The 12175-nt window shown below is 39.4% G+C and overlaps 1 protein-coding gene across 1 annotated transcript; it reads left to right on the forward strand.

The window, feature by feature from the left end:
* The first annotated feature begins 3646 nt into the window (after positions 1-3646).
* On the forward strand, positions 3647-11229 carry LOC139723820 (major facilitator superfamily domain-containing protein 3-like). Its single transcript, XM_071635026.1, has 6 exons — positions 3647-3853; positions 4911-5014; positions 6399-7443; positions 8532-8688; positions 9699-9808; positions 10952-11229. The coding sequence occupies exons 2-6, from the start codon at positions 4931-4933 to the stop codon at positions 11227-11229; spliced, it is 1674 nt and encodes a 557-aa protein (XP_071491127.1). The 5' UTR covers positions 3647-3853; positions 4911-4930.
* The last annotated feature ends 946 nt before the right edge of the window (positions 11230-12175 follow it).

Raw genomic sequence — 12175 nt, forward strand, 5'->3', positions numbered from 1 at the left:
TAAAGTGTAGGACACAATTGATTTGAATGGAATGGAATGGAATTGAATTGAATACTAGTAATCTTATAGCCTATATTACTCCGCTGTATAATCGACACAACAGGCCATGATCTATCACAGTCATTATTGTCAATGATTTTCATTGATGAATGCATGCTCGTTTGTGTCAGACTGTATGAGGGTGTTTTGCGTTGTTTGCGGGTGTGGGTTCATTAACCAGTTACCCAATAAGTTCCTACAGGTAACCATGCATTCATGTCAAGCGTAATATGAGGTCGAATGCAGAGAACCCTTTTTGTGAAATTAGCACAGAACGAGGTAGGCCTAATAATAAGAGAATTTAAGAAAAATGTACCACAAAGATCTTTATTTGTAAGGTGGTTGAGGTGGTATACTGGTGCAGTGGTGGCGGTGATGGTGATGGCAGTGGTGGCGATGGGGGCGGTCGTGGAGTGCATATGTGTTTTGCGTGTGCGTGTGTGTGTGTGCGTACGTCTTTTGTTTTCAGAAACAGCTAATGATGGATCAGCATTTTGTTTGCGGTTTTCTCTAAACAAGACATTAGTCTGTGATCTATAATAAGCGGTATTGCAAATCAATCGCATTGCTCCTTTCTGTAACAGAATTAGAACTCTATTACTGTCTATATTTTTTTTTGTACAGTATTTCCCAATGCCATTACGCCATGATTGAGGTAAGGTAGAATGAGAGTCCAATGCAACATAAGAAGCACTGACTTAGGGAGAATCCGTTTAACGTGATTGATAATGCCAATGTTCTTGAAACTATCTTGCAAATGTTATCAATATGACGATTCCAAGTTTGCTCAATCTAAATTGTAATAGGCCTACCTAGAAATTTTGTGATCTTGACTTCTTTAATGACAGAATTATTAAGTATCACTTATTCAGGAAGTTGTTTAACCGAGTTAAATAACATGAAATGTTTTTTTTTTTTTTTGAAGATGATTTATTCGCTTTTATCCAATTAGTTACATGTGTATACATTTAAAACTTCTACTAACTATTAGGATCACTATGAGTATAGAATAAATTTGAATAATCAGCAACTTCTTCGAGGATAAAAGAGACAACACTTGAAGAACATCGGATGTCATTTAAATAATAGAGAATGACTGTGGACCAAGAATGCTTCCTTGGGGAACTCCACACATGATATAAAGAGAATTCCACAAAGAAAATCATTTTCATGAAAATTACACATTCCATCAACTTGATACTGACATAATGTTAAGGATAGTAATTATTCCTGCTTTCTGAACGTGCGGTTATTGAAGTGCTCTTTCATTACACTAGAAAAGTGAAAGCATGTTGAATTTTCTTTTTTTTTTCTTTATAATTGTTGTCCATACATGATGTCATAAGCTCGAGTACTACAGCAGTTTCCTTATCCAGTGGTTTCAACACCAAAACTTTTAAAAGTCATAACTTTGCATCGATTGTCCCATTTCCTCAAACTTTCACTGATGTGCTCTACTAATGTTGCTGCTTTCACTAAATCCACATTTCTCTTCGGGTTTTGGTTTCCTTTAATCACACAAAAATGATTGCTTCAGTGAACTAAGGAAGGAAGACAGGAAACATAGCTGGCGGCATCCCTTACATCAGTGGGAAGATTGTTCCAGATTCTCTCCCTTACATCAGTTATATGTAAGCAACTGGAACACATTATTTGCCGCCATATTTGTAAGCACCTTGAAGATAACAACATTCTATCCACATTAAATCATGGCTTCAGATCTGGCCACTCCACTGAAACTCAACTCCTCACTGTAGCGCATGATCTCTTGCTGGCCCACGATAAAAAGACCCAGATGGACATCATCATACTGGATTTTGAGAAAGCCTTTGACACCGTGCCTCATTCCCTCCTTCTTCACAAACTTCACCTTTATGGTATAGAAGGCCCTATCCACCAATGGCTCTCATCATTCCTCACCAAAAGACAGATGAAGGTAGTAGTAGAAGGGGAACTCTCCGGCTCAGCAGCATGCAGTCTCCTCTGGGGTACCACAGGGAACGGTATTGGGCCCTCTACTCTTCCTATGTCACATCAATGACTTACCAAATGTTGTCAAATCCCAGATCCGTTTGTTCGCAGACGACTGTGTCCTGTACAGGCCAATCACATCTCAACGCGACCATGTCAGATTACAAGATGACCTGTCCAGACTCCATGACTGGGCACGTACATGGGGGATGAGATTTAACACTGCAAAGTGCCAAGTGATGAGTATTGACCAGAAATCGTCACACTTCTACAGCATGGACGGTCACATCCTAAAGCAAACACCCCAAGAGAAATATCTAGGAGTTACATTATGTGATGATCTGAAATGGACCCCACACATAAACAGTACCACCAAGAAAGCAAATGCAGTTCTAGGACTACTCCGTCGCAATCTCCAATTTTGTCCAGAGCAATGCAAACGAACAGCATACATTGCCCTAACACGCTCGGTTTTGGAGTATGGAGCATGTGTGTGGGACCCACATCTTCAAAAGGACATCGACAACCTTGAACAGGTACAACGCAGGGCTCTCCGTTTCATCACAGGAGACTACACATCTAGGACCCCTGGCTGCATCACCAGCATGAGGCAGAGGCTAAACCCCCTACCCACCCTAGCATCAAGAAGGCAGGTACTTAAATTATCATCCTTCTTCAAAGCGGTCGAGGGGTTGGTCCCGGGTCTACCCATTGAAAATTTTCTGACTAGAACAAGACCTAAAAGAAATATCAAAATTAAACAGTTCAAAGATCACAAAACTCAGAATATTCTTGAAAGACAAGTGATAAACCACGATAAAGGGTTTACAGTTCATCATTGTAACACAGAGCAATATAAACATTCATTTTTTTGTGAGCACCCCCCTCGCTTGGAATCACCTCCCAGCAACAGTGATCAACAGCCCATCTCCAGAAGTCTTCAGAAGCAAGATAGAAAAAAGCCACCTTCGTTACGATTAATTTAGTTCGCGCCCTCTCTCCCCGCTGCACTATACCACACGGTCCGGCAGCGTATTGATCCAGATCCAGATCTCGGGAAATGCCGTGAAGGGGAGAAGAAGGACCCTATACAGAGCCTGGGTTCGAGAGGGGAGGTGTCGAGAAGTTAACACTTCTACTTACTATAGTTACCTATATTCAAGTCGTGTAGGCCCTATGCAACCACCCTGACAACATTTCTCCCTTCTATTACAAATTTGCTGCCTTCTATGGGATCCCTCATCTTAAAAGAAAAAAAAAAAATGTATTCAGATTTTATTCGCACAACGATAGCAATCAGATATCAGATATCAGATAACAAGCAAGTTAAAAAAACAACAAACAAACAAACAAACAAAAACCCCTCAGCGCAAATTTACTCTACCTAACCACAGAACTCTATGTGTGTAGATTTCTGTGTACCTAACCAATTCACCTGAACCTGCTCCAGTTTTCGACGTTGAGGGCGTCAATACTGTATTCTGTTCAGTAGTAAAAACAGAGGGTCTGGAAGCCAGACTAAATCTACCGACGTTCTGCTGCCGAGTGACGAAGAAATCCTGAACGAACAAATATCAGAAACGCAGGTGTTTCATTTCATATTCTGATGTTGGCAATGACAGGAGTTGCTGGATGGCTGTGATGTAGATGTGCCTCAAATTCTCTGTGTAAATGTAAATGAACTTTCCTTTGTTTTCCGGAAATTCCCCCAGCTCAAAAGATAGGAAGTATTTGTAATAGTCCCATATATAGAAAAGCAATGAGATGTGCACGCTCAACATTGTTCGTATTTAAAATAAATCATTTTTTGGCACCAAAGATCGGTCAGCTTTCTCCAGATCAGGTAAGCAATGTCAGAAAACTTTCTAATTTTGTAGTAATTTGTATTTCTATCAAGCTTGCATTGAAAAAAAAAAAGTCAAGCAATCTGCTCTGCGCTCTGTGTCTGATAATAATAGTAATACAGTGACGTCAGTGTATTTCACTTGTTTTTTTCTTCACATCGGGATCGTGATAGATCTAGTACGGTACTGAGTACATGTAGTCTAACGTTAGAATCTATAACCTGTATATCAACCATGTCAGGCAGAGCCTCCAGAAATCTTTATCTATTTTGTGAAAGGGACTCATTATGAAACTTCAAATATAACACTTACCCTATCCTTGCCCTGCAACAAAGTGTGTGTATGAATGAAGTATAGTGCAGGTCTATCATTATTTATTTACATCCGTCAGTGTGCTGCATCCCCCCCCCCCCCCCCCCCACAATTATCATTTCATCTCCGCATACTGTATGTATATATTGTAGATAGTTTTCAGGCTGAAATTTTCAGTCTTGTGTACCTGGTGGCTCTTGATGCTGATTCTGTTTTTTATTTTTTCTTCTTTCTTTCTTTTCAGAAATAAAAGAGGAATGATGGCGGAATTGCGTCAAAAGCCGCCAGAACCTATTATCAAACAGTTTGTATTTGTAAATAGGAGTTTCTGCAATTTACAAGCATTGCTTTTCAGCGGGTCTCATATCTTTTTTCCACCTGATGTATAAATACGTACGTCTCTTATCAGCTATCAGTCATGATTGTCAAATCATTGATTTTTGTCTTTTCGCCCAATATTACAATTTTGTAATTTGTTATTCTTGGTGAAATTGAAAAAAATAAATTGAAATTGAAATTGAAATCGAATTTAAATTGAATAGAACTGAACCATGGAGAATAGACATAATTATATGGCAGCATTCTGTATTTTTAGAAGTATATATTTCTTAGACTTTGATATTAAGGAAGGGCAGAAATAGGCATTTGGATTGCATACATAATGTATAACATGTTTTCTTCCCTTGAAGTGTTAATGTTTTTCTATTTGATTGTTCGTTTGTTTGTTTGTTTATTTTTTGCCAGAATGTAGCAGATAATTTACTATGATCATGATGATAAACATTTCAAAGGAGCTATACTGGCTGATGCTGCTGTATGGTATTCAGGGGGTACCATATGGATTTCAGGTAACTGCTGCTCATGCATCCGATATTGGAGTGCATTATTCACATCACATAGTGTAATGTGTAGTGTGTGTGTCTGACTTTGCAACAGAAGAGTTGTAATGTATTAATGTTATAAACTCTAAATACATGAGACACTGATATCTTTTAGAAAAGGAATATACTTTTTTCTTAATTAGTATAACTGTAAATTGTTGATGCAGACAGTTAGAGAAAAGCTCTGTGACCCCATGGAATGTTATGAACATGAGCTTAACCCGTTCCTTCCGCAATTCTCTGAGTGCCTTTAATGCCCCCAAACGAGATTCTTTTCGCCCGTCGACAGAGAGGCACACAGGTTGGTAATCCAGCTGTGTGAAGGCAGTCAAGCGGTTCATTGTTTCCCCCTTTCCACGGTCAACTACATGTGCCAGTGAACAATGGAAATATCGATCGGGTGCGAGGTATGAATAGAGCGTGCGCTGATGAGCTCTCAGAATCTTTTGTTCTACACAAAATCAGGTACCTGAATGAGGTGGCTGGGGTCAGCGAACCCGCATTTCTAACTGATCTCAGCCTTGATCGCTATGTACATGTTCGTACGAGTTTACAGCAGAACAACCAAAAAACTAAATCAGGAAAAGGTACATAATACTGTAAAACACGCATTTTTCAAACAGAAGGAGAACAAATCTTAATAGAGTAAACTCTTATCTTTTTATCAAACCCACTTTTCTGAGCATTTTAACACAAAGAAACATGAATTTAGGCCACTGAAACAGGCACCCTTGTCTTCATTTTGGGAACCTGGTAAACCAGGTTCCCGTATATCAGTTGCTCCCACGGGAACCTGGTAAACCAGGTTCCCGTAAGGAACGGGTTAATTATGAGACGATATGAATTGCCTGATATTCTTGGAACATTCATGACTCGTGTAAACATGAGTTTATTATGATTTGTCACTATTTATCATCGTATTTATCAAAGAATATAAATTCTTATAAACAATAAAATAATGAATAATAGAAATTTGTGTATAAACAATACGAACTATTCTCTCCCTCTCTCTCTCCCACCTTGTGTGGGGAAATGAAGAAATCAAATTTTGACGAGTGACTTGTTCACACTGTTAAAGGGAACTTGTGTAACATCTAAGATTCCCAATTTGTCATCCACATGATGACTTTGGAAAATGATATTCCTACAGGTACAATGTAAAAACAACATTTGACCATTTTTTCTTGACGCAGATATATAATTATTCTCTTAATCCTGGTGTTTATTATCTTTGTTGAAATCTTTGCATATTATTTCATTCGCTGCCATGGAACTTTTCAAATAGTGTAAAAATGTTACCTGAATTGTAGTTTTCCTTTTCTATTTGCATTTGCACTATGGATTTTATTAGGTTGCTTTCCTACCCATCTTACTGCATGCTGGGGGAACTTCACTGACAGAAGTCTCACTCCTCAGGTTCCTCAACCTCCCTTGGATGTTGAAGCTCCTGTGGGTCCCCTTGGTGACCAGCTCAGGCTCCGTGCAGCGACCTTTGACCTACACTCTGGGTGGCCTGGCTCTGGTCTTTGCACTAACATCAGTCATCAGCATTCAGTCGATAGGTTTGCTGAGTGTAGCGATGCTCACTGTCAACATTCTAGTGTCTCTCCAGGACATATCTGTGGACACGTTTGCCATCCGGTCACTGTCGCCTGGACAGCTGGCCGCCGGTAACGCCATCCAGGTTGTTGGGTACAAGCTTGGAGCAATGCTGGGTGGGGGCGCTCTAACCTTGGCCAGCGAACTCTTCCCTTGGAGTGCCTTGTTGCTGTTTATAGCGACGCTGTACTCGGTGTGCACCCTCTCCGTGCATTTCTTCCTGCCGCAAACTTTCGCTGATGAGCATAAGTCAAGTCACAACTCACAAGAGGGACCACAGAATTACAGTGCAATAGTGCAGTGTGACTCTACATCTGTTCTAAAAAGGCAGCGCTCTTCAACCAAACAGGATGGAAATGAAGGAAGTGCTTGTGAGCAGTGTAGATCACCCGATCAACCTTGCAATGAAAATGCTGTTTTCCCCAGACACAGATACAATCTGAGAAAGTCAACCATCATTAAGACTAACAAGGGCAAAGGAGCTGAACATCAGATAGAAACCAAGGACACATCCAGTCTTTGTCTTTCACAAAAGACATCAAAAGAACAAACCAATTGTAACAGTAGGAATGGCCGAAATGAATTTTCGCCCGTATGTGCAAAATCGAAGGAAACTCTACTGCCATGTGCTCAAAATATAAACGGTGACCACAATGACTATTCAGAATGTCTTTCAACGTGCCAGACACACCTCTTCAAGGCTGAAAGGAAGCTGTCAACCATACAGAACTTTGCTGCTATTTTCTCAGTACCAGATACAGGATGGCTGATACTATACCTTCTGACATACAAGCTTGGTAAGGCTCCTATGAATTAAATGCATTACAATATTTTCCAGTACATGCTTTTACCATTTTCCTGGTAACTTGAAATGATTCTGATATCAGTATGAAATATCTGATTTTTTTTTTATTTCATGTAAAGGAGGAATATGATATGTCAGAAATGTGATGGAGATTCCTTTCTTAACCCACAATTGACCAAAAAAGTTATCTATGTAGCTGAAGAAAGTAATGTGTGGGAAGTGAATGTTCTATCTAATCATATTGTTTAGATACTGTCATAGTTAATTTCAATTTTTTGTAGTTTTGATGAATACGTTTTTTGGTCAGGTCATCAGTCTTGAGTGTGGCCACTACTTGAAGGCTTACCCAACTCTTCCATCCATAAAATGTTGACATATTGATAGGCCCTACTGCTCCTTTTTACAGGTAAGAGAATGACACAATTCTTGAGTTTCTCCAGCCCTCTTGCTTCCAAAGAATCAGCCTTGCTTGTAGGCTAAGGTGACATCAATAAATTCACTTTTTTTTGTTACTACGACAAGCAGGCAATAAAGCAAGCAAACTAGAGATGCACGCTAGGAGCGCAGACCTCCGCCAAGCATGCAGCTCATTTCCACCACTGATCTTGTTCTTCCATAGAGATCAGTGATTTCCAGCCATACATATTATGCATACTGAAAATTGCCGATTTCTCAATATAGAAGCCTTTTGTTACACTATCAACTTCCAGCTGCGAGGCACTCACCCTAGCAGAAACTAGAGCATGCACTTTAGTGTGCATATTTAAAACCTTTAAAAAAATGCAAGGCTTGAACTCCCAAGTTCATTGACCCTTCTTGCCAAAATATTGAACATTTTTCATTAGGTCCATAAAGATTTTTTAGATCACTACCAAAATTTAATCATCTGTTTCTTGTGTCATTCTCAACCTTTCCTGTAAGTTTCATCCAAATCTGTTCACAACTTTTTGAGTTATTTTGCACACAGAGAAACAAACAAACAAAACAATAAACAAATGCCGATGAAAACATAACCTCCTCCCTTGGCGGAGGTAACAAGCAAGCAAATGACGAAACAAGCAAACTTTTCTTGTCTTTCAGGCGAGCAGGGAGGAACCAGTCTCTTTCCCCTCTACCTGCTGGATACCGGTGTCTCTGCGAGACAGGTGGCCTTGTGGACCGGTATGCTGAGCCAGTGGATCTCCATCGCCGGCTCACTGATGGGTGCCCGGCTGGTCAGCTGGATGGATGCAAAAAGGTGCACCTGTTTGACATTTAGGAGTGCCAGTCCATGTTAACATGACATGCTGACACCCTTCTAAACGTAGTGAAAATATCTTACGATTACCAGAATGATATGTTGCACAGCTTTTTGAGCACCGCAATATGGTGAGCATTTGAAGCATACTGTACATGTTAAAAAGTTCTAATAGAGTTCATGTTACAGAACAGTGAGACATTTTCACCATGCTTAATCACTAGATATGACACATCAAACAGCAGGTTATCCTTTTCCTTGTGGCCTGTATGAAGCTTCCATTATCATGCACAAGTCATTCAGGATTTTATTGTCTAGTCTACTGACACAGCACAGAAAATTTTTCTGACCTTTTGCAAGTCACAAGACTCGGTAGCATGGGTAGACCATGCGATGGACAGGCTGGTACGACTGATAAATTTGGAAATCCCCCATAATGAATTGTGCACAGCCTTGTCTGCAATACACATTTTAGGCTGAATCTGAATGTTACTGATGAGTGTATGCTTCGGTACGGTACATACATTCGCTGACTGAGTGATTCTTCCCGACCAAACCTGCACTAGTCATGGTTTTCAAATGTACCGGTACTCTGAATGAGAAGTGCACAAAGATCAATTCAATCTGGACCAGCCATCTCTCTCCATGCTGCAGGGTCTTTAAAATTAATCCATTGAAGATCAGTCCTGAGTACACTATGGTGTCTATGGGAAATATGTGTTGTAGCAAAATCAGCCTCTCCTCAACGGGTTAAGATATATAGGATGAATGCAAAACATGAAGGCCTTTGTGTAATATGGGATGACTTTATGTAATCGATTGTTCCTCCATTGTAGAAGGCGAAAGTGGGAGTGGAAAAAATGACTGAAAGTCACAAAACAATTACAGGTACATTTGTATGTCTTGTTTTATCAGCTATGAGCAGCAAGTGTTACCTGCCAGTTATACATGTAATTGCCTATTCTAAATTGCATCTTTCTTTCTTCATTTTATTTTCCATTTTGATAAAGGACTCTTCCCCAATGCCTGGCAGTGCTGTGCGTGCTCCGTGTCATAGCAATATTTTTGCTGTCAGCTGTTGTAGAATGTAACAACAATGACATGCGACTCAGACTGATTTGTAAGTATCTCTTCTTTCAGGTTCAGTGACATTTGCTCCTCCCACAATTGCTCCCATGAAATATCTGCATGCTAAGCCAAACATAATTCTACCCACAAACATAACCTTAACCATAACCCTAATCCTAATCCTCACATCAAACTAAATCTAAAACCCTATCACAACCCTAATCTTAACCCTGGGTCCCTGGAGAAAATGAGACAGGAGCATTTGTTGCTGGAGCAAATGTCATGCCACCCTTCTTTCCACTCCTGGATTAAATAAGTCAGACAAGAAGTGGGTCAGTGTTTCTGTTTTGAATCCAACGACTTTTTCATAAGGGAATATTATATCTACAAGACTGATTTCATACAAGTACACTCCAATACACTTGGTGGAAGTGATAAGAAGAGAGGAATAATAATAATGGGGAAATAAGAGGAGGGAAATTCAAAATTTGGTTCAAGAATTTTGGCAGCTTAGATTACAGTGTGATACGTAATCATAAGGTCATTTAATTATCTTCATTTTTTTTTCTTTGTTGATTACAGTGAAATCCAGACTTTGTAGGTTGCCTATTGATGCAGTGGTTTCGTACCCTATCAACATTTTAACTTATTGTGTATTGCTTTGGCTTTGATTCTGAAGGGTTAGTGCCTTTTGCTATTATACCAGTTAGCATCTAGTTGATGGCACATCGATCAAAGTGCATGTCAACCACTTCTGAGCAAATTCCTTTTTATTCACCTAATGGGTAAAATGAGAACTTTGCGGCAACGTGATTTTGGCATGATGTCTCCATGCACTAGGTCAAATCACACACAATGGCCTAAATTTATGAACAAGGTGGTTTAAATTTAGACCATGGTTTATGCAAATTTCTTCTGCAAAAGTATGATTGACAGATTTCATACACAAACAGACGTCCAGTAATGACTTGCTTTGATACGCTGATGTCAAAGGTATGCTTACTTCATACTTATCTTACACTGTAGTCCACCGCCCTTGTAAATTTGGGCCTATAAATCATAATCTATCCTTAGCTCAAAGTCATAGGGAGGAAAGCATAGTGAGGTTCAGTCTCACATAATCTTTTTATTTCCTTTGCCTTACAAATGTATCTCTCTCTCTCTCTCTCTCTCTCTCTCTCTCCTTTCTGACTAGACATGTGTGTTCCAATGTACCTCCTTCTACTGCTGGGTGGGGCCGTCACCACGGCAACATTCACCATGATGATGCTGTACTCCCAGAGGGCGGAGAACCCCACCACACAGGCCCTTCATCACACCACCATGGCCACTGCAGAGGTTGTAGGGAAGGTCGTCTTTACCTCGCTGGCAGGTCTTGCTGTTGATCACCTCGGCTACGCCTTGGTCTTCCGCAGCTTTACTCTCGTTTCATTGCTACCTCTCTTTCTTCTTTCAAAGATCAATAGCAAATAATGCTCTTGAGAATAACAATAATAGATGACGACTGGACAGAAATGAAATACAGAGGTTCAAAGCCACTATCTCGGCACAATTCTGAAATTTCAGCAATTCTGACTGTTTTGCTTACACATAGAAACTGCAGACCATGATTCTAGCATCTCATCTACACATGTATTCAGTGGCAAGTGGTGTAGAAGTTGAAACCAAAATAATCATAATTATTGTCAATTCAATAGACAGATGTCAAAACACACAGAATGTATTTTTCTTAAATCTCAAAGTGACACTGAACAGATAAGAACCACACCCATGTGGTTGTAGCCTGTGTAGTGTCATTTTGAGGTCATGACTGCACATGGCCTGAATGCCTAGAGAAAATGTATCAAATTAATAGTGTAATAATGCATAAAATTTGTTACAAAATATTTATTCTGTTTCATTGATAGTAAAGAACTGGTATTTCGTTTTGTTTTGTTTTTTTGTTGTTTTTTTTCCCCCTCTCTGTTACCTTTTATATTAAAGTCAGCACCTATTGAAAATACAGTAGGGTCCGATTCAAATGCTTTTCTGAAAAACCACTGTTTTGTTATGTTTAGACAGCTTCAAAATATGTTTTTATAACCAAGTAATGTTTAGTATGTGGCTTGGAAATTTCTAGTTTATCAGTGCTGATGTAATTGGTCATGGTTTCTGTGGCTACTATGAAATAAGATATTGTTAAAAGAAATATATGACCTTTTGTGCCTACATCATACAGTGTACTCTTGCGCTACTTTAAAATCATTACACATGTAGTAACATGTTATAAAAAATTTTATGATTTGAGAAAATCATCCTTTCATATCCCCAATGGACAATCATAAGTGTATTATTACACTATGTAAACATAGTTTTTGAATCATAAATACATAGCACTGACAAGCGTTTTTACTAGTGACAGGTTTATTGATACCATGTT

Source organism: Diadema antillarum, unplaced genomic scaffold (genome assembly GCF_040938485.1).
Source record: "Diadema antillarum isolate AM-2024a unplaced genomic scaffold, OU_Dant_1.0 scf00000201, whole genome shotgun sequence".
Taxonomy (NCBI): domain Eukaryota; kingdom Metazoa; phylum Echinodermata; class Echinoidea; order Diadematoida; family Diadematidae; genus Diadema; species Diadema antillarum.